The 26604-nt window shown below is 46.2% G+C and overlaps 1 protein-coding gene and 1 pseudogene across 1 annotated transcript; one reads left to right on the plus strand and one right to left on the minus strand.

Moving 5' to 3' along the window:
• The first annotated feature begins 880 nt into the window (after positions 1-880).
• On the plus strand, positions 881-13805 carry RIT1 (Ras like without CAAX 1). The gene is made up of 6 exons (XM_032154238.2): positions 881-1028; positions 1441-1589; positions 1739-1795; positions 7443-7516; positions 7745-7936; positions 10906-13805. The coding sequence occupies exons 2-6, from the start codon at positions 1484-1486 to the stop codon at positions 11134-11136; spliced, it is 660 nt and encodes a 219-aa protein (XP_032010129.1). The 5' UTR covers positions 881-1028; positions 1441-1483; the 3' UTR covers positions 11137-13805.
• A 3364-nt stretch (positions 13806-17169) lies between these two features.
• On the minus strand, positions 17170-17275 carry LOC116469935 (U4 spliceosomal RNA; annotated as a pseudogene).
• Positions 17276-26604: the final 9329 nt, after the last annotated feature.

Raw genomic sequence — 26604 nt, forward strand, 5'->3', positions numbered from 1 at the left:
TATTTTTAATAGAGACGGTTTTACATGTTGGCCAGGATGGTCTCTTGTTTCTTGACCTCGTGACTCACCCGCCTCGGCCTCCCAAAGTGCTGGGATTACAGAAGTGAGCCACCGCCCCCGGCCCAGAAAGACATTTAAAAAGAACAGTGGTAGGCAGAGCTGCATGAGAAACAATTTTCCAGTGTCAGTTTCTTCTAGCACTTGTGCTACCTAAATTGAGGGGAATGTGGTTATAGTGGCTTCGCTTCAGTTCTGTGTTTAACTCAAGGCCGCTGTTAACTCAAAGCTCTCTTTCCTGCCAGAGTGTGGTACATTTATTTAAAACAAGTTTTTTTGTGTCTTATACGTGTTGAAAATACATACAGAACTCTGATTAGGGACTGTTGTGAACATCTGGTTTCTGAGAATGAATCCAGGTTTCAATAGCCAAAGTCATTGTGGCCCCTCCTTTAGGAAAGTCATTTTTCTCCTGTGAAGCAGTCATCCGCGGTAGACTTGACTGAAATCCTGTGTTTTAGGAGGATTTGGGGGGTGCCCCTGTCCTCCCTTCCTCTCATTACATTGGGTCAAATTAGTTTCGGTTTGTTTTTTTTTTCCCACAAGCAGCAAACAACCCTCCGTAAGTTGTTAAGTGTCCCTGCATATCTCTTATCACGTACTCCCTTCCCTTTTGTGTAAATAATTTACTTTCTACTCGTGATTAAATACCCTAATCTGTGAGTGCATACACCCTACGTTGGGTAGGTGACCGAGGGCCTTCAGCGGTGAGTCCCGGAACTGGGTTTTAGGGACCTGGGAGGGGAGGGAAGAGGGCGGGGCAGGCTGTGGGCGTCACTGAGCGGCCCCGCCCCTCCTTCCGCGACTAGGGCGCCGGTGGCGCCATCTTACCCAGCTGCGGGAGGGGTCACAGGTCAGTGCCGGAGCCTCTGCGAGTGAAGGAAGACGAAGTGCGTGACCCGACCGGCTGTGGTGTTCCAGCCCCCACTGACCAGTAGGAGCAGCAGGGCGTCGGCTTGTGAGGCAGAGAGGTGGGGAGTCTGGCGGCGGAGGAGCAGCTGGGGGTGGGGAGGGGGTTCGGAGGAGAATGGGGAGGGGGCGGAACCCCCGGGTACCGCAGACGTGAGAGGACCCTTGCGGCCTAAGGGGCCGCATCCGTTTCTTCCCAAAACTTTCTCCTTGTCCTTACTGTGCCGGGACCTAAATTTATTTGTATTTTTTTATTTTTCTCTTTGGAAAAAGTAAAACCTGTGATGTGTCATGTGACTAAACTGTCTAGGAGGGAGGGTGAAGATGTGGGGGGTTTCTTAGGACCACCAGAAAGGGTGCAGTGGTGAGCAAGAGGGAAAGGCCAGAGTATGTATGGAAAGGTAAGGCACTGGCTTGAGGGCTGTCGCCGTGGTGTCTCCATCCTGGATTAAGCATTTCCTCCTCCTTTTCTAGGTGGCTTTTCCTCGGGGCAGCCCAGGAAGGCCCCAAGAGGACAATGGATTCTGGAACTCGCCCAGTTGGTAGCTGCTGTAGCAGCCCCGCTGGGCTCTCACGGGAGTACAAACTAGTGATGCTGGGTGCTGGTGGTGTAGGGAAGAGTGGTAGGTAACATTTTCCATTTGACAGGAAGCATGGATGAAAAGTACTTAAATGACCAGATGGGATACTTGCTATCTTGCAATGTTAATACTTAAAATTCTCTCTGTGGGTCACCTTTGTGAGGATTTGACTTTTATTTCTTCTTTTGAAGCCATGACCATGCAGTTCATCAGCCACCGATTCCCAGAAGATCATGATCCCACCATTGGTAAGCCAGATCATCACTTATGTTTCCAAATATACCCGATAAAAATATCTTAATGAATATCAGTGGTTTCTAACTATTTATATTTTGAGCCTTTTTTGGAGTCTAATTCAGATTTATTTAGAAACAAGGGTATCAGCAATTGTTAAGCAACTGAATATTTCTTTTTTTTTTCAGACTTTATGTCATAAGCCATCTTTAGTCTTTGTCTCTTACTGAACATTAATGGGACAACTCTCTTTGTTGTATTTTTTTATGGTTGTATACAGGCCACTTAACAAAGCCTTTTCTTGCTGTCACTTCTCTAAGGGTATGACTTGAGACTCGCTCTGTAATTGTGAGTCAGCTGGTTTGAACTTCCACAAAAGGAAGCAGAAAAACAAGTAGAGCTAGGCTGCTGAACTCTTACAACCCAGACATGCCAAGCCTGGACATCTTGCACTTGGAGCTCTTCATTTACTTCCTTATACCTTAAGTTCATTACATAGTCGCCGGGCGCGGTGGCTCACGCCTGTAATCCCAGCACTTTGGGAGGCCGAGGCGGGCGGATCACGAGGTCAGGAGATCGAGACCATCCTGGCTAACACAGTGAAACCCCGTCTCTACTAAAAATACAAAAAATTAGCCGGGCGAGATGGCGGGCGCCTGTAGTCCCAGCTACTCGGGAGGCTGAGGCAGGAGAATGGCGTGAACCCCGGGGGGCGGAGCCTGCAGTGAGCCGAGATCGCGCCACTGCACTCCAGCCTGGGCGACAGCGAGACTCTGCCTCAAAAAAAAAAAAAAAAAAAAAAAAAAAGTTCATTACATAGTAATGTCTTTTCCCATGTCTGTTTTTTTTTTTTTTTTGAGGTGGAGTCTCGCACTGTCTCCCAGGCTGGAGTGCAATGGTGCGATCTCCGGTCACTGCAACCTCCACCTCCTGGGTTCAAGCAATTCTCCTGCCTCAGCCTCCTGAGTAGCTGGGATTACAGGCGTCTGCCACCACACCCGGCTAATTTTTGTATTTTTAGTAGAGATAGGATTTCACTATGTTGGCCAGGCTGGTCTCAAACTCCTGACCTCAAGTAATCCATCCACCTGGCCTCCCAAAGTACTGGGATTACAGGCGTGAGCCACCGCGCCCAGCCCTCCGATGTCTTTTACGGTCCTTAACTCTTGTTGCAGAAAGCTAGTAGAGTAAAAAAGTCATTTTACTTGCTTTGACTTTCTGATTTTTTAATTGCTAGTCTCTACAAAGACTAAGAACATTACTGTCATTCCTAAACCATAAGGAAGCAGGTTTGAATCTATGGATTTATATCCTAATATTAAAGAAAAATGGATGTGGGAATGGGAGAGGGCACAGAAAGTCAGCTGTACTATTATTTTCTTTTTTTTTTTTGGAGACGGTGTCTCACCCTGTTGCCCAGGCTGGAGTGCAGTGGCACGATCTTGGCTCACTACAAGCTCCACCTCCCAGGTTCATGCTGTTCTTCTGCCTCAGCCTCCCGAGTATCTGGGACTACAAGCACCCACCACCACGCCCAGTTAATTTATTTTTTATTTTTTATTTTTAGTAGAGATGGGATTTCACCGTGTTAGCCAGGATGGTCTCGATCTCCTGACCTCGTCATCTGCCCACCTCGGACTCCCAAAGTGCTAGGATTACAGGCATGAGCCACTGCACCTGACCTTGTTATTTTCAGTATGTGACACTCTCTGCCATGATCCTAGTTCTCTAGGAAGGGTTTCCATTGGGTCAGGCCTCTGCTGCTCTGTTTCCCACAAAGCCGGTCATGTTTTGTGGTGGCCCAGCTTTGGTATGGTCATTTCATACAGCAGATGATTCCAGGGATAGGAAAAATAGAAAAAGTCTTGACTTTTTCATTTACTATATCAAATTTAGAACATTGTTCAGAGATTCAGACCAGGCGCGGTGGCTCATGCCTATAATCCCAGCACTTTGGGAGGTCGAGGCGGGTGGATCACCTGAGGTCAGGAGTTGCAGACCAGCCTGGCCAACATGGTGAAACCCCATCTCTACTAAAAATACCAAAACTAGCCAGGCGTGTTGGTGGGTGCCTGTAATCCCAGCTACTGCGGGGGCTGAGGCAGGAGAATTGCTTGAACCTGGGAGGCGGAGGTTGCAGTGAGCCGAGATAGTGCCATCACACTCCAGCCTTGGGGGATAAGAGCAAGACTTTGTCTCAAAAAAATTAAAAAAAAAAAAACATTGTTCAGAGATTCAAATTATGGTGGGAGTTCTAGGAATAAAATGAATTTGGGGCTTACGCATATTTACTTGAGAACTCCAGAAGCATCTTTTCGTTTCTTTTTTTTTTGAGACAGAGTCTCACTCTGTCACCCAGGCTGGAGTGCAGTGGCACAATCTTCAGCTCACTGCAAGCTCCGCCTCCCAGGTTCACGCCATTCTCCTGCCTCAGCCTCCTGAGTAGCTGGGACTACAGGCGCCCACCACCATGCCCGGCTAATTTTTTGTAGTTTTAGTAGAGACAGAGTTTCACTGTGTTAGCCAGGATGGTCTCGATCTCCTGACCTCGTGATCCACCTGCCTCGGCCTCCCAAAGTGTTGGGATTACAGGCGTGAGCCACCACACCCGGCCACATCTTTTCCTTTCTTTAAAGTGAACCTCAAATACTTGTCTCCTGTAAGAGTTATCTGTTTTAATCAATTTTCCTCCAGTTAACTACTCTCCTGGCAATATTATCTGATTCAACAGCAAATACTGTGTCTCCTGAGTTTCTATTATGTGCCAAGCCCTGCTCAGGGTACAGTGGTGATCAAAAAGATGAGGTTTCTGTTCTTGAGTTTATAATTTAGTGCATTTGGTTTCAAGCTCTGGCTGTAAACTCAGAAAAACTTTACGTTGTAACTGGTAGAGATAAAAAAGCACACAAGGCCGGGTGCGGAGGCTTACGCCTGTAATCCTGAACCTGTAATCCTATAATCGAAGCACTTCAGGAGGCCAAGGCACCTGAGGTCAGGAGTTCAAGACCAGCCTGGCCAACATGGTAAAACCCCATCTCTACTGAAAATACAAAAATTAGCTGGGCATGTTACTGCTGCATGTCTGTAATCCCAGCTACTCAGGAAGCTGAAGTGGGAGAATTCCTTGAACCCAGGAGGCAGAGGTTGCAGTGAGCCGAGATTGTACCACTGCACTCCGGCCTGAGCAACAGAGTGAGACTTTGCCTCGAAAAAAAAAAAAAAAAGCATATGAATGTGTGCATATGTATATATAAATTATATACACAAGCACATGTGTATGTGTAGCTAAAATATTATGAAACTTTACCTCACTACATCTGATGCACTCTGATATTTTCTTTTTTCTTTTTTTCTTTTTTTTTTTTTTTTGAGACAGGGTCTCACTCTGTTGCCCAGGCTAGAGTGCAGTGTTGTGATCTTGGCTCACTGCAGCCTGGACCTCCTGGGTTCAAGTGCTCCTCCCGCCTCACCCTACCAAATACCTGGGACTGCAGGCATAGGCCACTAAGCCCAGCTAATATTTTTGGTTTTTTAGTAGAGATGAGGTCTCGCTCTGTTGCCCAGGCTGGTCTCAAACTCCTGAGCTCAAGTGATCCTCCCACCTGGACCTCCCAAAGCACTGAGATTACAGGCGTGAGAGCCACTGTACCTCACCTACTCTGGTATTTTCTTTCCTTTTTTTTTTTTTTTTCCTGAGATGGAGAATTTCTGTCTTGTTGCCCAGGCTGGAGTCCAGTGGCACAATCTTGGCTCACTGCAACCTCCGCCTCCCAGTTCAAGCGATTCTCCTGCCTCAGCCTCCCAAGTAGCTGGGATTACAGGCACCTGTGACCACATCCAGATAATTTTTGTATTTTTAGTAGAGGTGGGGTTTCACCACATTGGCCAGGCTGGTCTTGAACTCCTGACCTCAGGTGATCCACCCGCCTCAGCCTCCCATAGTGCTGGGATTACAAGCGTGAACCACTGCACCCGGCCTGGTATTTTCTATTTTTATTTAGGTTTCTGCTTGTTTATTTTAATGCTGGTCCTGGCTCATTAAGTAGATTTCACAACTCACTAATCCTAATGAATAATTGAGAAGCATTGATTTAATGAGCTCTTCATCTTTGAGGAAGAGTCAGAAGCAGGAATTCAAGAAAAAATGTTAAAAGGAAATACATCAAGATGTAAGCAGCAGTTGTTAAGTGAATGAAATATTGAGTGGTTTTTTTTCTCTTTTTAGTTTTCTATATTTTCCAAGGTTACTATAGTAATATGCATAAAGAAATTTGCTTTCAGAAAACAGAAATTGCGAAACTGTGGATTATTTAGAAAATAGCCAGTTAGACCGTGTGCGGTGGCTCACGCCTGTAATCCCAACACTTTGGGAGGCTGAGGCAGGTGGATCATTTGAGGTCAGGCGTTCAAGACCAGCCTGGCCAACATGGTGAAACCCCGTCTATACTAAAAATACAAAAATTAGCCGGGCAGTAGTGGCATGTGCCTGTAATCCCAGCTACTCAGGAGGCTGAGGCAGGAGAATCCCTTGAGCCTGGGAGGCAGAAGTTGTGGTGAGCCGAGATCATGCCACTGCACTCCAGTCTGGGTGATGGAGTGAGACCCTGTCTCAAAAAAAAAAAAAAAAAAAAAAAATAGCGAATTATGTATTTTTTTCCTTTTTTGTAGTAATGAGGAGGAAGTATAACACATGATTAATAATGCTTTTCAGTTCAGCAATCTTGGGTTTTAATCCTCATTCTGTCACTAATTAACTGTAATTTAGAGAAGACATTAGTATTTTCGAGTTGAATTTTCTTTAGCTGTAAAATGGAGGTAATAATGCCTACTTCATTGGATTATTGTGATTATTGAAGAATTAATACATATAAAGTTACTTAGTATAATGTCTGGTAGATAATAACTATTTAATAAATGGTAAAGTTACTTTTCAGGCCTAATTTTTTTTTTCCCCTAAGAGATGGGGTCTCGGCTGGGTGCGGTGGCCCACACCTGTAATACCAGCACTTCGGGAAGCCAAGGAAGGAGGATTGTTTCAACCCAGGAGTTCAAGACTAGCCTGGACAACATTGCAAAACCCTATGTCTACCAAAAATATAAAAAATTAGCCAGACATGGTGGTCGCACGCCTGTAGTTCCAGCTACTTGGGAGGCCCAGGTGGGAGAATCACTGGAGCCTGGGAAGTCAAGGCTACAGTGAACCGAGATCGCACCACTGCACTCCAGCCTGGGTGACAGTGAGACCCTGTCTCAAGAGAAAAAAAAGATGATCTCTTGCTGTGTTGCCCAGGCTGGTCTTGAACTCCTGGGCTCAAACAATACTCCTGTCTCAGTCTCCCAAGTAGCTGGGATTATAGGCAGTCACCACTGTGCCCAGCTGGCCTAATTTTTTTAAGAAAGACATCTTCTCAGAATCCTTTTTTAGCTTAGAATTGTAGGTGAAATCTTCAGCTATGAATAAACTACATCATCACCTATGTGGAAAAAAAGACTTCAGTTGAAGACTTAGTTTATGTATCTCAGTGGATTTAGCATGCTTCCTGAGAAAATGTGGGCATTTAATGAATTTGGATACAATGTACTACTCTGTAAGACGAGTTTTAAATAGGCATTTCTTCCTGCATTTATGACTTTATAGTACACCTTTCTTCCCTCCTGTAGAAGATGCTTATAAGATCAGGATCCGTATTGATGATGAGCCTGCCAATCTGGACATTTTGGATACAGCTGGACAGGTATTAAATCCCAGAATGTTATGAGTAAAGGCTTTTTTACTCTAGCAAAGGGGAGGGGAAGGCCTATGCAGAGAAGATCACTAGTTTATCTCTCTTAATTTTTCATGCACTCTGACTCAGGATAGCAGGTAATCGACATGCATTTTCTTTAATCTGAAAGAAATAGCTAATTGTGTGTGTAGTTGCGCTAGATTCCGTCAATACATAATGACCCTTTTTTCCCTCTAGGCAGAGTTTACAGCCATGCGGGACCAGTATATGAGGGCAGGAGAAGGGTTTATCATCTGTTACTCTATCACGGATCGTCGAAGTTTCCATGAAGTTCGTGAGTTTAAACAGCTTATTTATCGAGTCCGACGTACTGATGATACACCCGTGGTTCTTGTGGGAAACAAGTCAGACCTCAAACAGCTAAGACAGGTGAAGATAGAAAAGAAAATACTGTCTATAATCTTATACAATTAGTCATTTTTGTTTCTTGGCTCACAGATTCTTAGCTTGGCTTACAGATTTTTTTGCCTTAAAATAGAAAATCAGGCTGGGTGAGGTGGCTCACACCAGCACTTTGTGGGGCCAAGGTGGGCAGGTTGCTTAAGGTCAGGAGTTTGAGACCAGCCTGAGCAACATGGCGAAACCCCATCTCTACAAAAAATAGAAAAAAACATAGCTGGGCATAGTGGTGCATGCACATGTGGTCCCAGCTAGTTGGGAGGCTGAGGTGGGAGGATCCCTTGACCTGGGGAGGTGGAGGTTGCAGTGAGGTTGGGGCTACAGCTCACTGCAGCCTCTACCTCCCCAGCTCAGGCAATCATCCCAGTTCAGCTTTGAGGGTAGCTAGGACCACAGGCGTGTGCCACCACTCCCGGCTAATTGTTTTTACTTTTTGTGGAGACAGGATCTATATTGCCCAGGCTGATCTTGAACACCTGGACTCAAGTGATCCTCCTGCCTTGGCCTCCCAAAGTGTTGGGATTACAAGTGTGAGCCACCGCACCTGGCTGGAAGTAGTTTGATGGTAGTCAAATTCATAATGCTTCTCTGTTAATCTCCATTGGAAAAAATTTTTAGGGATTTATATATAACATGTTGATTGCAAGGCTATTTATGGTAGCAGAAAATGAGAAACAGTCTAACTGTCCAAAAGTAGAAATTATGGCATATCCATAATTAGATGCATCAATTATGGGCTCCTAATAGTTTTCAATATTTTAGTGTAAGCATATATCTCTTTCCCTTCCTTCCTTTGTGTTTCTTTTTCTTTTTTTTTTTTGAGACGGAGTCTCACTCTGTTGCCTAGGCTGGAGTGCAGTGGCGCAATCTCGGCTTACTGCAACCTCCTCCTCCTGGGTTCAAGCGAGTCTCCTGCCTTAGCCTCCTGAGTAGCTGGGATTACAGGTGCATGCCACCATGCCCAGCTAATTTTTGTTTTTTTGTTTTTTTTTGAGACGGAATCTCGCTCTGTCACCCAGGCTGTAGTGCAGTGGTGCAATCTCTGCTCATTGCAAGCTCCGCCTCCCGGGTTCATGCCATTCTCCTGCCTCAGCCTCCTGAGTAGCTGGGACTACAGGCGCCCGCCACCATGCCTGGCTAATTTTTTGTATTTTTAGTGAGATGGGGTTTCACCGTGTTAGCCAGGATGGTCTCGGTCTCCTGACCTCATGATCCGCCTGCCTCAGCCTCCCAAAGTGCTGGGATTACAGGCATGAGCCACCGCGCCCGGCCTAACTTTCGTATTTTTAAGTAGAGACGGGGTTTCACCGTGTTGGTCAGGCTGATCTCAAACTCCTGACCTCATGATCTGCCCACCTTGGCCTCCCAAAGTGCTGGGATTACAGGCGTGAGCCATCACGCCCAGCTTTCTTTTTTTTCTTAATTTTTATTTTAATTTTGTTGTTTTGAGACGGAGTCTCACTCTGTTACCCAGGCTGGAGTGCAGTGGCACAATCTAGGCTCACTGCAGCCTCTCTGACTCCTGAGTTCAAGCGATTCTCCTGCCTCAGCCTCCTGAGTAGCTAGGATTACGTGTGCCTGCCACCACATCCAGCTAATTTTTCTATTTTAGTAGAGATGGGGTTTCACCATGTTGGCCAGGCTGGTCTCAAACTCCTGACCTCAGGTGATCTGCCTACCTGCTTCAGCCTCCCAAAGTGCTGGGATTACAGGCGTGAGCCATCACACCCAACTTTTTTTTTTCTTGAGACAGGGTCTTGCTCTGTCACTGAGGCTGGAGTGCAGTGGCGCAAACATGGCTTACTGCAGGCTTGACCTCCTGGGCTCAAGCGATCCTCTTACCTCAGCCTCCTGAGTAGCTGGGAACACAGGTGTATACCACCACATCCAACTAATTTTTTTTTTTTTTTTTTTGAGACAGAGTCTGGCTCTGTCGCCCATGCTGGAGTGCGACACCTGGAGCGCAGTGCCGCGGTCTTGGCTCACTGTAACCTCCGCCTCCCAGGTTTAAGCGATTCTCCTGCCTCAGCCTCATGAGTAACTGGGATTACAGGTGCCCAACACCATGCCCAGCTAGTTTTTTTTTAGTGGAGACAGGGTTTTGCCATGTAGACAAGGCTGGTCTTGAACCCCAGACCTCAAGTGATCCACCTGCCTCAGCCTCCCAGAGTGTTGGGATTACAGGTGTGAGCCACCGCGCCCAGCCCAGCTAAATTTTTACAAATTTTGTAAAAATAGGGTCTCACCATATTGCCCAGTTGGTCTCAAGCTCCTGGGCTCAAGCAATCCTCCCGACCTCAGCCTCCCAAAGTTCTGGAATTACAGGTGTGAGCCACCAAGCCCAGCATATTTATCTTTCTTTAAAAAAAAAGTATGGGGAAAATTAAGATTGTGTATTTGATATCTATAACTATTCCCTGTTCCAAAAAGTATCTTAAAAATAGACTAGAGACCAGGCGCGGTGGCCCATGCCTATGATCCCAGTGGGAGGCCGAAGTGGGCAGATCGCCTGAGGTCAGGAGTTCACAACCAGCCTGACCAACATGGAGAAACCCCGTCTCTACTAAAAATACAAAATTAGCCAGGTGTGGTGGCACAAGCCTGTAATCTCAGGAGGCTGAGGCAGGAGAATCACTTGAACCCGGGAGGCCGAGGTTGCGGTGAGCCACGATCACGCCATTGCACTCCAATCTGGGCAACAAGAACGGAACTCCGTCTCAAAAAAGAAAATAGACTAGAAATAGAATCGTATCATTTGAAGGCAGAAGAAGAAACCTTAGAAGTAATCTAGCCTGCTAAAATTACAAAAATTAGTGCTATATGCTTGAACACCTCCAGAGTTGAGAAGCTTTCTTTGTGTTAAGGTGGTGGTGCATTCAGGTTTTTGGACAATTTAATTGTTTTTCACCGTTACTTTTTCTCACATTTTGCCTTTAAAGGTCACCAAGGAAGAAGGATTGGCCTTGGCCCGAGAATTCAGCTGTCCCTTTTTTGAGACATCTGCTGCATACCGCTACTATATTGATGATGTTTTCCATGCCCTTGTACGGGAGATACGTAGGAAAGAAAAGGAGGCAGTACTGGCCATGGAGAAAAAATCTAAGCCCAAAAACAGTGTATGGAAGAGGCTAAAATCACCATTCCGGAAGAAGAAAGATTCAGTAACTTGAAGAGAAGATGTGAAGTGTTTATCTGTGAACTGCAGTGCTGTATCAAAGCAGTCCAGTAACCTGCAGTACTGAGCATGGTGCTTGCTCTTTCTCCTAACTGATAAAAGGGACATGCCTACTAGGAGTTTTTAATGATGTGGTATTTAAAGTATTGTCTGTTAGTTAAGTATGATTTATTAACCCAGTGGAGCACTGTCTGCTTTTAAATTGTCACATTAGAATTTGATCTACCAATGTTTTGGGTTCTGTTGCGCTATTAATTAATTAATGTAAATTTGTTTATACCCAGGAGAATATGTATACCATGTGTGTTTGACTAAGTTCACAAGGGAAGTTTTTGGCTCTGCACTCCACATTATCCTTCAATTTCAATTTCCTGGGACTATCCCAGAGAAAGACCTCAGTCTCTTCTATTCACACTATGCTTTCTAGAGACTGAACAAAAATCATGCAGGGAAATTGGGGCTAATGAGATCAGTGCTAAATTTCAGCAGATACCTGTGGGGCTGGCACCTGTTGCAGACTATGGAGTGGTGAGATTTGGGAAAGTTGGGCTATATATTTGCAGGGACTTAAAAAGGTAGGTTCAGAAAAGTATTCTCAGTACAAGCTTTGCTTTTCTAAGAAGTATACATTTGGCCCAAATTCACCGGGATAAGTGAGAACAGCCAGAAGCATATAAAATGTGATGAAAGTTTCTCCTGGGAACCTTATTTTACTCTTCATTTCAGGGTTTTCTTTTTTTACCTTCAAAGGTAGACATTTTGGGAATCATAACTATATTACTAAACGTGTTTAATCAAAATTCATAGTTGGATCAGCCATTGCCTTGTACAGGTTTATTTTTTCCCCATAGATGCACACACCAACACATTTATATTAATTGCTTCCTCCCACTTTGTGCTCTGTGAAAGAGCTACAGCTGGCAAGATGTTTTTTCGGCCCTTCGTCACTGATTGCATTTTCCATACAGAAGAGACATCGGGTGTGGGTAAAATTGTGTGTGTGTTTCTCCTTGACATGGACAATCACTAGACTCAGTGCTCTGAGAAAATCTGCTATTTCTGTTTAATGGGTCAGTCTTAAAGCTTTAAAATTCACATAGGTGGAGTTACTTATCTGAAGATTTCTTTACAAGGACTTTGCTAAGTTCACCTCAGGGTTAACTGAGCCTTGACCAAGTTTATCCTAAGGGAATACCACTTTGCTCCCTGTGCATAGTTTAATATAAGAACTGTAGTCCTAGGAAGAAACAGCTTTAAATATTGGTAATGAGTTGTCTGTTTTAAGATCAGGACTGTTTTGGTATCTGACCTTGTTATATGTGGAGAGTAAATGCAAAAATGCTAAGAGTAATGCATCATGTATTGAATATTAAATGTCACTGAAGCAATGTTTGTGTCGACTAGAAATGTAAGATGACTTGTGTAGCACCTCTTTATAAGCACACAGCTCATCTTAATATTTTCCATTTTTATTAGAGGAAGTAGGACAGAGTTGTGTTTTTCTTTATAAACTAATGATAAACTAGATTTTTTAAAAAGTGGCTGTTAGAACTTTTTTAGCTCTGAGTAATGGTCCCTTTTTAAACTCCTGGAAACATTTTTGTTACCAAATAAATCATGTTTTATGGTACTCAGCCATCCAAAAGTGAAAGACCTAGAATTTGATTCTGTGCAGGACAAAAATCTCACAGGAACTATAGCACTTTGGAAGAGCATCAGCGTAGAAAAGAAATACAGTGCAATTCTATTATGAGAATGTTTTACATTTAAACTGGTTTAGCACCTTTTAAGTTTAAAGTCCATAGCTGCTTATTACTGGTGACCTAGGGAATTGTTATTAACATTAAGCTATATATATATAGCTTAATTTTTTTTTTTTTTTTTTTTTTTTTTTTTTAAATAGAGATGAGGTTTCACTATGTTGCCCAGGCTGATCTCAAACTCCTAGGATTCATTCCTCTCAATATGCTGGGATTACAGGCATGAACCACCACCTGGCCCAAGCAAGAAATTGACACTATATAATAATTTAAGGTAGTCAGGCAGTAGAAACATTGCCAGAAGGATAGAAAGGAATTTGGATTATATATAAGGAAAATAACAAATTGGTGTTTTTAAGACTATCACTGTCATATATTAGATCCGTGTATTAGTCCATCCATTAATATTAGTTCTATTCGTGGTGCTAGGTATGATATGCATAAGTCAGAGCTCTATTCTTGGTGTCATAAAGTGTAGCTAACTTATAAGCTCTAAGTAATCAGCTTTATCTAATTTGAGGGCATTAAAATTACTGCCTAGAACTTTGAAAAGAGAAAAATTCAGGGATAAGTTGAAAGGCACTGGAACTGTTCATGTCCATACCAGACCAGTAAATTATAAGATCCAGATGTTAGTGTCTAGAATTAGCTGTTTAGAATTCAGAGGGGACATATGTTTTAACTTTGTCATATATTAGCAAGAATTGGTCTACTGTGATGTTTGGGGAGGAGGAGGGGGAAAATTTTTTTAATGCACTTGTATGTGAAGACAGTTTGTATGACAATACAAAACTTTTAAACAACTTGGGCTTTCCTTTGCTTCCCTATCAGTGGGTAGAGTTTGGAATCATCGCAAAAGAGTTGTTTTAAGAAAAACATAACCATGAGATGTGATAATTCTGGAAAATATGAATTCAAAAAATTTGAGTGCCCACCATGAACAAAATACCCATGTCAAGTGCTAGGGAGCATGCCATGGAACCCCCTTCATTTGAAGAGATTACCTCTTGGGAGGAGACAGGAAAAACACATATGGAAAATGACAGCACGTTTGCTACCTGATCAAGGGTTAAAGTTGTTATAAGTAAATACACTAAATGAAAAGTGAAAGAACGATAATTTTTTTTTTTTTTTTTTTTTTGAAGCAGAGTCTCGCCCTCGCTCTGTCGCCTAGGCTGGAGTGCAGTGGCGCGATCTCGGCTCACGGCAAGCTCCGCCTCCTGGGTTCACGCCATTCTCCTGCCTCAGCCTCCCGAGTAGCTGGGACTACAGGCACCTGCCACCACACCCAGCTAATTTTTCTGTATTTTTTAGTAGAGACGGGGTTTCACCGTGTTAGCCAGGATGGTCTCGATCTCCTGACCTTGTGATCCGCCTGCCTCAGCCTCCCAAAGTACTGGGATTACAGGCGTGAGCCACCGCGCCTGGCCAAGAATGATAACTTTTTGCCTGAAGGTCATTTAATCTCCATTACTGTAAATGGCCACCAGTGTTGGTAGAGAGGACCTAGTTTGGACATTAAACAAATGGATTTTTTTTGTTTTGAGACAGAGTCTTACTCTATTGCCCAGGCTGGAGTGCAGTGGTGTGATCTGGGCTCACTGCAGCCCCTGCCCCCCGGGTTCAAGTGATTCTCCCATCTCAGCCTCCTGAGTAGCTGGGATTACAGGTGCGCACTACCACGACCAGGTAATTTTTGTATTTTTATTAGAGATGGTTTCGTCATATTGGCCAGGCTGATCTCAAACTCCTGACCTCAAATGATCCACCCACCTCGGCCTTCCAAAGTGCTGGGATCATAGATGTGAGTCACTGTACCTGGCCTGTCTTCGGCCAAAAGACAGTCTCCCTCTGTGTGCTAGGCTGGAGTGCAGTGGTGTGATCATTGGCTCACTGTAACCTTGAACTCCTGGGTTTAAGGTGATCCTCCTGCCTCAGCCTCTTCAGTAGCTGGGACTACGGGCACATGCCACCATGCCGTGCCAAATTTTTACATATTTTGTAGAGGCAGGTCTCGAACTCCTGGCCTCAAGCGATCCTGCCTCAGCCTTCCAAAGTGCTGGGATTACAGGCTTGAGCCACCTCACCTGGCCCAGGAGTGGATTTTTATGTTTTCATTATTATTATTATTTTTTTTGAAACAGAGTCTCACTCTTACCCAGGCTGGAGTGCAGGGACACCATCTCAGCTCAGTGCAGCCTCCGCCTCCCGGGTTCAAGTGATCTTTGTGCCTCAGCCTCCCAAGTAGCTGGGATTACAAGCATGCACCACCACGCCTGGCTAATTTTTTGTATGTTTAGTACAGACAGGGTTTCACCATGTTGGCTGGGCTGGTCTCAAATTCCTGGCCTCAAGTGATCCGCCCGCCTCAGCCTCCCAAAGTGCTGGGATTGGAGGTGTGAGCACTGCACCCTGCCTATTTAACATTTTTGAATGGTCAGTAACTGTCAGTGTCCACTAGAAACAGGTACTGGAGGAGTGGCATTCCATTTTTCTGTCTCTCTTTTTTTTTTTCACTTGATTTAAAAAATCATTCCCCTGGTCGGGCATGGTGGCTCACACTTGTAATCCCAGCACTTTGAGAGGCCAAGACAGATGGATCACGAGGTCAGGAGTTCAAGACCAGCCTGGCCAAGATGGTGAAACCCCATCTCTACTAAAAATACAAAAATTAGCCGGGCGTGGTGGTGGGTGCCTGTAATCCCAGCTACTCGGGAGGCTAAGGCAGAGAATTGGAATTGCTTGAACCCTGGAGGCAGAGGTTGTGGTGAGCCGAGATTGCGCCATTGCACTCCAGCCTGGGCAACAGAGCAAGACTCCATCTCAAAAAAATTTTTTTTTTTATTAAATTACTCATATTTAATGGCATTCCATTTTATAATGTAACCTCTGTTAGAATAAGTAATGGAATTTCAGGTGAAGTATTTATAAGCCTCTTCCATGTATTAAGCACTGTTTTAAAGAGCTGTGAGGGATTCAGAGGAATATAGAATATGGTCTGGCATAGTGGCTCATGCCTGTAATCCTAGCACTTTGGGAGGTGGAGGTGGGCAGTTTGCCTGAGCTTAGGAATTCGAGACCAGGCTGAGAAACATGGTGAGACCCCATCTGTACTGAAATACAAAACAAAACAAAACAAAAAAATTAGCTAGGCGTGGTGGCCCACACCTGTAATCCCAGCTACTCTGGAGGCTGAGGCACAAGAATCACTTGAACCCAGGAGGCGGAGGTTACAGTGAGCCAGGATCGTGTCACTGCACTCCAGCCTGGGCAACAGTGAGACTCTGTATTAAAAAAAAAAAAAAAAAGTATATATATATGTATATATTTACATGTATATTATATATATATTTACATGTATATTATATATATATTTACATGTATATTATATATATACACCAAAATATATATATATATTATCCCTGCTCTGGAGCTTAGATAAAATTTGTATATCTAGCCAGGTGCAGTGGCTCACGCCTGTAATCCCAGCACTTTGGGAGACCGAGGTAGGTGGATCACGAGGTCAGGAGATTGAGACCATCCTGGCTAACACGGTGAAACCCATCTCAACTAAAAATACAAAAAAATTAGCCAGGTGCGGTGGCGGGTGCCTGTAGTCCCAGCTACTCGGGAGGCTGAGACAGGAGAATGGCGTGAACCTGGGAGGCAGAGCTTGCTGTGAGCCGAGGTCACACCACTGCACTCCAGCCTGGGCAACAGAGCGAGACTCCGTCTCAAAAAAATAAAATAAAATAAAGTAAAATAAAATTTGTATATATAAAACAGCCAGAGATCAGTCTTAAAGTAATAAATCATATGCTTCAAACTGGAAATGTTATAGGAATTCAAAAAGGAAGGAATTAGTAAATTTAGTAGACTCCTAATAAGTCATTGGTAGTGTTATGCCTTTTCCAAACTCGTACAGAAATTTGAAATCTTGCCAGGCACGGTGGCTCACGCCTGTAATCCCATCACTTTGGGAGGCTGAGGCAGATGGATCACTTATGGTCAGGAGTTCAAGACCAGCCTGGCCAACATGGCGAAACCCTGTCTCTACTAAAAATACAAAATTAGCCAGGTGTGGTGGCATGCGCCTGTAATCCCAGTTACTCGAGAGGCTGAGGCAGGAGAATCACTTGAACCCAGGAGGCAGAGGTTGCAGTGAGCCAAGATCGTGCCACTGCACTCCAGCCTGGGCGACAGCAAGACTCCGTCTCAAAAAAAAAAAAAAATTTTTTTTTCAATCAACTTTTGTTTTTTAAGTTCAGTCTCCATAGAGATTGTCAAAAATTGCCAATGCCAGGGTATTGGGAAAAGTTTTCAATTAGCAATAATCATGCCTCATTGGCTATAATCCTGTCACTGTACAAAGCTGTCCAATCAACTTTTAAACATGCCAGGCACAGGGCTCACGCCTGTAATCCCAGCACTTTGGGAGGCCGAGGTGGACAGATAACAAGGTCAGGGATTCAAGACCAGCCTGACCAACATGGTGAAACCCTGTCTCTACTAAAAATACAAAAAAAAATTAGCCAGGCATGGTGGTATGCGCCTGTAATCCCAGCTACTCGGGAGACTGAGGAAGGAGAATCACTTGAACCTGGGAGGTGGAGGTTGCAGTGAGCCAAGATTGCGCCGCAGCACTCCAGCTAGTACGACAGAGCGAGACTCTGTCTCAAAAACAAAAAAAACCATGAGTTGGCCTTGAGACAAAATTACTGAAATGTTTTAGCTTTATCTAATAATGTTTGCTTAAAACTCATGATGAGCAGCTTTTGATTCAGTGCATACATTCCACAGCACACGTGATCATATCATGAAGTCACTCAGTTTTTTGAACAAAAGCTGCTGCAGTGGGGACATGTGTCATTTCCTGCTCTTCCTGGAGCTGGTTATTGCCAGACTTTATTGCAGTTTGCTTTGAGCCAAAAGAAAAACTTTAGCTCCAAAACATCTCCCACAAAATGCTTTCCCTAGTTTCCTGGCAGAGGAGTGTGCAGGTGAGGCGACCGAGGCAGAGAAATGTATGGCTTTTATGAGGATGGGTCCAAGTGCTCAATACACTGCAATCCAACATAAAATCTCTGCTGCCCAGGAAGGCATGCACATCAATCTAGTCAGCCAGAGAAGTAAATTGTGCATTCCCACCCAAAACATTCTGGACACTCTTAACTTTCATGTCCTTAGACTCCTGAAGAGAAATACATGGGTCTAGTTGCAACTAACACACACCTACCACCATCATCAAAAAAGACAAAACCAAAACCGATCATTATACCAAACTACTTTTGAAACTCCAACTCAGAATAAGTAGTTAGAAGAGACAGCATTTTCATGTTTGCTTTAAGTCTGCTTCCTAGACAATATGTTGTTCCCTGCCTGCCTGCCTTTCTTGGGTACCCACTGCATGCCAAGCAATGTGTTGACATTGGGAATTCAACAGTGAATTTAAAAAAAGCTCACAGTTCTTAGAGTCTCAGTTCTTTTCAGTGGGCACCTCTAATTCTAATGTGCAAAATCTGACAAGAGATTTGGACTGAATGGTGGGAGAATGAGAAGGAGTAAGGGACACATAGCAATTTCAACTGCTTGGTAAACAATAACTAAATTCCTTCCTTCCCTCCCTCCTTCCCTCCTTCCCTCCCTCCCTCCCTCCCTCCCTCCCTCCCTCCCTTCCTTCCTTCCTTCCCTCCCTCCCTCCCTCTCTTTCTTTCTTTTCTTCGCTCTGTTGCCCGGGCTGGAGTAGAGTGGGCACGCTGCAGACTCCCTACCTCCGGCTCCTGTGATTCTCCTGCCTCGGCCTGCAGGCTGCCTGGGATTGCGGGCGCGCGACACCACCCCTGCCTGGTTTTTGTCCTTTGGCTGGAGGCGCGGTTTCGCCATGTTGACCAGGCTGGTCACCAGCTCCTGACCTCGGCCTCCCTAGGGGCTGGGACTGCAGGCGGAGTCTCGCTCACTTGGTGCTCAGTGTTGCCCGGGCTGGAGTGTGGTGGCGTGGTCCTGGCTGGCTGCAGCCTCCGACTCCCAGCCACCTGCCTTGGCCTCCCAGGGTGCTGTGATTGCAGCCTCTGCTGGGCCGCAGCCCCGTCTGGGAGGTGGGGAGCGTCTCTACCTGGCCGCCCATCGTCTGGGATGTGAGGAGCGCCTCTGCCCGGCCGCCCCGTCTGGGAGGTGAGGAGCGCCTCTGCCCAGCCGCCTCCCCATCTAGGAAGTGAGGAGCATTTCTGCCTGGCCGCTCATCGTCTGGGATGTGAGGACCGCCTCTGCCCCGCCGCCACCCCATCTAGGAAGTGAAGAGCGCCTCTGCCCGGCCGCCACCCTGTCTAGGAAGTGAGGAGCGTCTCTGTCTGGGAAGAAGCGAGGATCGTCTCTGCCCGGCCGCCCCGTCTGGGAAGTGAGGAGCGCCTCTGCCCGACCGCCCCATCTGGGAAGTGAGGAGCGCTTCTGCCCGGCCGCCGATCGTCTGGGATGTGAGGAGCGCCACTGCCTGGCCGCCCATCGTCTGGGATGTGAGGAGCGCCTTTTCCCGGCCGCCCCGTCTGGGAAGTGAGGAGCGCCTCTGCCTGGCCGCCCCGTCTGAGAAGAAGTGAGGAGCGTCTCTGCCTGGCCGCCCATCGTCTGGGATGTGAGGAGCGCCTTTTCCCAGCCGCCCCGTCTGGGAAGAAGTGAGGAGAGTCTCTGCCCGGCCGCCCCGTCTGGGAAGAAGTGAGGAGCGTCTCTGCCCAGCCACCCCGTCTGGGAAGAAGTGAGGAGCGTCTCTGCCTGGCCGCCCATCGTCTGGGAAGTGAGGAGCGCCTCTGCCTGGCTGCCCTGTCTGGGAATTGAGGAGCACCTCTGCCCGGCCGCCCCATCTGGGAAGTGAGGAGGGCCTCTGCCCCGCCGCCCCGTCTGGGAAGAAGTGAGGAGCTCCTCAGCCCGGCCGCCCCGTCTCGGAAGAAGTGACGAGCGTCTCTGCCCGGCCGCCCCGTCTGGGAAGAAGTGAGGAGCATCTCTGCCCCGCCGCCCCGTCTGGGAAGAAGTGAGGAGTGTCTCTGCCCGGCCGCCCCGTCTGGGAAGAAGTGAGGAGCGCCTCTGCCCGGCCGCCCATCATCTGGGAAGTGAGGAGCGCCTCTACCCGGCCGCCCATCGTCTGGGAACTGTGGAGCGCCTCTGCCTGGCCGCCCCGTCTGCGAAGAAGTGAGGAACATCTCTGCCCGGCCACCCCGTCAGGGAAGTGAGGAGGGCCTCGGCCCGGCGCCCTGTCTGGGAAGTGAGGAGCATCTCTGCCTGGCTGCCCCATCTGGGAAGAAGTGAGGAGCGTCTCTGCCCGGCCGCCCCATCTGTGAAGAAGTGAGGAGCGTCTCTGCCAGGCCGCCCATCATCTGGGAAGAAGTGAGGAGCGCCTCTGCCCGGCCACCCCGTCTGGGAAGTGAGGAGCGCCTCTGCCCGGCCACCCCGTCTGGAAAGATGTGAGGAGCGCCTCTGCCTGGCCGCCCCGTCTGGGAAGAAATGAGGAGCGCCTCTGCTTGGCTGCCGCGTCTGGGAAGTGAGGAGCGCCTCTGCCCGGCTGCCCCGTCTGGTAAGAAGTGAGGAGCGTCTCTGCCCTGCCGCCTGTCGTCTGGGAAGTGAGGAGCGCCACTGCCCGGCCGTCCATCGTCTGGGATGTGAGGAGAGCCTCTGCCTGGCTGCCCCATCTGGGAAGTGAGGAGCACCTCTGCCCGGCCGCCCCGTCTGGGAATTGAGGAGCGTCTCTGCTTGGCCGCCCCGTCTGGGAATTGAGGAGCGCCTCTGCCTGGCCGCCCCTTCTGGGATGTCTACCACGGAGGCCAGACGCAATGTTCGGGCTGGACGTGGTGGCTCACGCCTGTAGTCCCAGCTCTCTGGGAGGCCGAGGCGGCTTGATCACTTGAGGCTAGCAGTTTGAGACCAGCCTGGCCAACATGGCGAAACATATGAAAAATACAACAGACAAACCAACCAACCAACCCAGCCACAACAAAACAGGTCTACCCTGGAGTCATACTCTAATTTTTTCTATTTTCCTCCCTTTCTGATCCTTTATCCCACTTGCTTTTTCTTCCTCTTCCTTCTCCTTCTTCTTTGTCATATAGAGGATTGAGTTATCATTGATCCATACAAAGTCCCTCTCTCATTTATTTTGTTTAATTCCCATCCCCCATTTCTATTCCCCTTCTTCCCATGTGCAACCTTCCTAATGTTTGATATGCATCTTTTTGTTTGTATGTATTTTTAGAAAATGTTTATTGTTTTGTGTGCCAAAAAAATTAATAAAATTCCTTCTGGTCCTATTAAAAAAAAAAATAACGAAATTTTAACTTGGAAAAAAGCCTGAGAAGAAGCTGATTTGATGTGAGTGAATGTAGATCATGAAAATGTCCAGTTTCGCCGGGCGCGGTGGCTCAAGCCTGTAATCCCAGCACTTTGGGAGGCCGAGGCGGGCGGATCACGAGGTCAGGAGATCGAGACCATCCTGGCTAACACGGTGAAACCCTGTCTCTACTAAAAATACAAAAAATTAGCCGGGCGTGTTGGCGGGCGCCTGTAGTCCCAGCTCCTCGGGAGGCTGAGGCAGGAGAATGGCCTGAACCCGGGAGGCGGAGCTTGCAGTGAGCCGAGATCGCGCCACTGCACTCCAGCCTGGGTGACACAGCAAGACTCCGTCTCAAAAAAAAAAAAAAAAAAAAAAAAAAAGAAAATGTCCAGTTTCATCCGGGTGTGGTGGCTTATGCCTGTAAACTCATCACTTTGGAACACTGAAGTGGTACGGTCACTTGAAGCCAGAAGTTCAAGACTAGCATGGGCAACATAGCAAGACCCCCATCTCTACAAAAATTTAAAAACTAGCTGTGTGTGCTGACGTGTGCCTGTAGTCCCAGCTACTTGAAAGGCTGAGGTGGAAGGATTGCTTGAGCCCAGAAGGTGGATGCTGCAATGAGCTATGATTGTGCCGCTGCACACCTGCGTGGGTGACAGTGTGAGACCCTGTCTCAATAGATAGATAGATGATTGATTGCTTGATAGATAGATAGATGATAGAAGATAGATGATAGATAGATGATAGATAGATAGATAGATAGATAGATAGATAGATAGATGATAGATTAGATAGACAGACAGACAGACAGACAGATAGCTAGATAGGCTGGGCGTGGTGGCTCACGCCTGTAATCCCAGCACTTTGGGAGGCCGAGGCAAGAGGATTGCTTGAGCACAGGAGTTCCAACCAGCCTGTCTCCACAGAAAAATTTTTTAAGTTAGCCAGGTGTGGTAGCACGTGTGTCGTGGTGGTGCATGCCTGTGGTGCCAGGTACTCAGCTACCTGGGAGGCTGAGGTGTGAGGATTAACCAAGCCCAGGAGGCTAAGGCTGCAGTGAGCCATGTCACTGCACTCCGGACTGGGCAACCAAGCAAGACCCTGTCTCAAAATGTAAATAAGAAGAAAGAAAATGAGTTTTTCTCCTTATGGCCCTGTCAGAGCCTTTCAATTAGATTGAGATTTAATGTACCGTCTGGGCATGGTGGCTCATGCCTGTAATCCCAACACTTTGGGAGGCTGAGGTGGGTGGATCACCTGAGGTCAGGAGTTCGAGACTAGCCTGGCCAACATGGTGAAACCCCGCCTCTACCAAAAATACAAAAATTAGCTGGGTGTGGTGGTGCATGCCTGGAATCCCAGCTACTCGGGAGGCTGAGACAGGAGAATTGCTTGAACCTGGGAGACGGTGGTTGCAGTGAGCTGAGATCAGGCCATTGCAATCCGGCCTGGGTGACAGAGCAGGACTCTGTCTCCAAAAAAAAAAAAAAAGTAGTATTTGAGGTGAATTACCAGCTCCCCAGGCTTAGACACAAGACTTGCTCATGAATTCCCACACTTTTATTCAAAATTTTCTGTTAGCGCATCTAATCCTGGGCCTGTTGAGCCTTAGGACTTCCTTTAGGACTTTGTTTCCTGAAGGCCAGACAGAGTTTTGAGCATTTCTTAGAGGTGTCCAGAAGGTGGTATTGACCCTAGTATAGACAGTGTTAGGCAATTGGGATGTTCACCAGTTTACCGTCTCGTAAAAGTTACACTAGTTAAGAATCGGTATTTTCTAAGCTTTCTGAAAAATGATGCCCTATGTCTAAACTTACATTGCTCTTGAAGTATTCTAAGAAAAGCCCAAGCACTAGGCTGTTTGCCTTTTCAGACCACAAGGTATGGGGGGATGGATGAGAGCAGTACTGGAGGCCCTTACTAGGTGGGCAACTCTTTCTTTTTTTCTTTTCTTTTTTTTTTTTTTTTTGAGACGGAGTGCCACTCTGTTGCTGCCCAGGCTGGAATGCAATGGTGTGATCTTGGCTCACTGCAACCTCTGCCTCCTGGGTTCAAGTGATCCTCCTGCCTCAGCCTCCTGAGTAGCTGGGATTACTGGGTGTGTCACCACGCCCGGCTAATTTTTGTATTTTTAGTAGAGATGGGGTTTCACCATGTTGGTCAGGCTGGCCTCGAACTCCTGACCTCGTGATCCACCTGCCTCAGCCTTCCAAAGTGCTGGGATTACAGGCATGAGCCACCGTGCCCAGCTGATGGTGGGCAACTCTTTTCTGGGAGTTCGTTATAAGGAGATCACAGGAAAAAGCACCTCGGAGTGAGAGGTCTATAGAAAACAAGGTACAGTGGCTGGGCGAGGTGGCTCACGGTTATAATCCCAGCACTTTGGGAGGCTGAGGTGGGTGGATCACGAGGTCAGGAGTTCGAGACCAGCCTGACCCTGGTGAAATCCCTTCTTTACCAAAAATAAAAATACGAAATTAGCTGGGCGTGGTGGTGCATGCCTGTATTCCCAGCTACTCGGGAGGCTGAGGCAGGAGAATTGCTTAAACCTGGGAGTGAGCTGAGATCACGCCATTGCACTCCCGCCTGGGCAGCAAGAACAAAACTCCATCTCAAAAAAAAAAAAAAAAACACAAATAAAAAAAAATACAAGGTACAGTAGCTGCCGGTTATCCACAAGGGATACATTCATAGATCCCCAGAGGATGCCTGAAATCATGGATAGTATCGAACCCTCTATATACTTTTTCCTATACACATGTATCTATAATAAAGTTAAATTTATAAATTAGATTCAGTAAGAGATTATCAACAATCTAATAAAATAGAACAATTATAAAAATACACTGTAATAAAAGTTATATGACTGTGGTCTCTCTCAAAATAGGGTATTTTATTGTGTTGTGCTGTTGGTAAGTGAAACTGCAGAAAGCAAAACCCAGGATTAGGGTAGGGTGGACTACTGCAGTGCTCTTGGTTGGCTGCCCGCCCAGCATCTATTCCTCCTTCCAGAAAAACTGACATTTCATTCAAGAATTCACCTTTTTCCCATGCCCAGCTCCAGGACAGTCCTAAGTGATCTAAAGAAAATTTCATCCTCCTTGTCAATGTTTGGTTCAGAAATGACCGTGTTACATTTTGGATCAGGAAAAACAGATGAGACGATTGCTAGAGGCTTTTCAGAATTTATTCTGGGAATAAGCCTCTCTTATTTTTCTGGGAGAGGTCCTGAGCCATCTCCTCTTTCCACCTGGAGGTGAATGAGGAAGCAAGAAACCCTGGGAGTGGTTCATCAGATGAAAGCCACAGGATGAAGCTGACATTGAATGTCAGGGGGCACCCACAGAAAGAATCTGAGTCCTTGACAGTATTAGTGACCTTTTGCAGAAGTCAACTCGGAAGGCTACCCCACCTTAGGGCTTCCAGTTAGGTGAGCTGATGCATTTTCTTAATGTTCAAGCCAACTTGAATTGGGTTTCCTGTTAATTGTAGCCAAAAGTATGCTGAGTGCCAAGATAATCTTACCATCATTGTGATATGATAATGTTGTTATTTTTAAGACAGTCATCTAGAAAAAGGTAATATACAAAATTATATACATACCATGATTGCAATCATAAGATAGTTAAAACAAATTGGAAGATGTGCTAAAATTAGCAATGCTTGCCTCTGAGTGGATTTCCCCCTATTTCTATGACTTGAACATTATTTTACATATTTTCTACATTGATTCTGAGTGATGTATCAAGAAAAATATGCACAGGAGATAAGCTCAGAAGACAAAATGGGCCCAGACATGGTGGCTCATGCCTGTAATCCCAGTATTTTGGGAGGCTGAGGCAGGAGGATAGCTTGAGGCCAGGAGTTCAAGACCATGGTCAATAGAGCAACACCCTGTCTCTATTTATAAAAATAAGTAAATAAATAATACAAAAGATAAAAAAATAAAGAGACAAAGTAATTATTAAAATTTTGGAATCTTGACTTTTTTTTTCCTTTTCTCTATTTTCCAATTTTCTTTTTCTTTTTTCTTGAGACAAGGTCTTACTCTGTCACCCAGGCTGGAGTGCAGTGGCACTATGATGGCTTACAGAAGCCTTGAACTCTTGGGTTCAACGGATGTCCCACCTCAGCCTCCCAAGTAGCCAGGACTTCAGGTACACACCACCGTGCCTAGCTAAGTTTTTGACTTTTTGTAGAGACAAGGTCTCCCTGTTGCCCAGGCTGGTCTTGAACTCCTGGGCTCAAGCAGTCCTCCTGCCCCAGCCTCCCAAGGTGCTGGGATGACAGGTGTGAGCTACTGCGTCTGGTTCCAGTTTTCTTTCTTTTTTTTTTTTTAAACGGAGTCTCGCTCTGTTGCCCAGGCTGGAGTGCAGTGGCACAATCTCAGCTCGCTGCAACCTCCACCTCCCAGGTTCAAGTGATTCTCCTTCCTCAGCCTCCCAAGTAGCTGGAACTACAGGTGCGTGCCACCATGCCTGGCTAATTTTTTGTATTTTTAGTAGAGACAGTGTTTCCCCATGTTAGCCACGATAGTCTCGATTTCCTGACCTTGTGATCCACCTGCCTCAGCCTCCCGAAGTGCTGGGATTACAGGCGTGAGCCACTGCGCCCTGCTCCAGTTTTCTTATAATGTGCTTATATTAGTTTATAATTTGAAAATATTTTGTAGTTCCTTCACTGAAACTTTAAAAGAGCAGGAATGGATTCTCCTTCCTTTCTTCCTCTCACAGGGAGGATAAATTACACAGAACAGAAAATATGAAAAGTGAATCACTCCAGACGTTAAGGCATGTAGAGAAATCCACAAAGAGCAGTTGCAAGGGTCATATTACCCCCAGTATATTACCCTAGAGTGTTGCATTTACCTGTGTTTCTTTTCTTTCTTTCTTTCTTTTTTTTTTTTTGAGACAGAGTTTTGATCTTGTTGCCCAGGCTGGAGTGCAATGGCGCAATCTCGGCTCACCGCAACCTTTGCCTCCCAGGTCCAAGCGATTCTCCTGCCTCAGCCTCCCAAGTAGCTGGGATTACAGGTATGTGCCACCACGCCCAGCTAATTTTGTATTTCTAGTAGAGACAGGGTTTCTCCATGCTGGTCAGGCTGGTCTCGAACTCCCAACCTCAGGTGATCTGCCTGCCTTGGCCTCCCAAAGTCCTGGGATTACAGGAGCGAGCCACTGCACCCAGCCTGTGTTTCTTTTCTTTTAGGGCATTTCCTAATTTGTAATCATATATTTATTAGTGTAATTATTTGATTAATATTGTCCTCTGCTACACTCTACAAGAAAAGCACTCTTGTTCATCAATGTATTGTATCTGCAGTGCCTGGCACATAGTAGACAATAAATAAATATTTGTTGACTAATAAATGAACAAGAGGCTATTATCC

The sequence above is a fragment of the Hylobates moloch genome, unplaced genomic scaffold (genome assembly GCF_009828535.3).
Source record: "Hylobates moloch isolate HMO894 unplaced genomic scaffold, HMol_V3 SCAFFOLD_5, whole genome shotgun sequence".
NCBI classification, from domain to species: Eukaryota; Metazoa; Chordata; class Mammalia; order Primates; family Hylobatidae; genus Hylobates; species Hylobates moloch.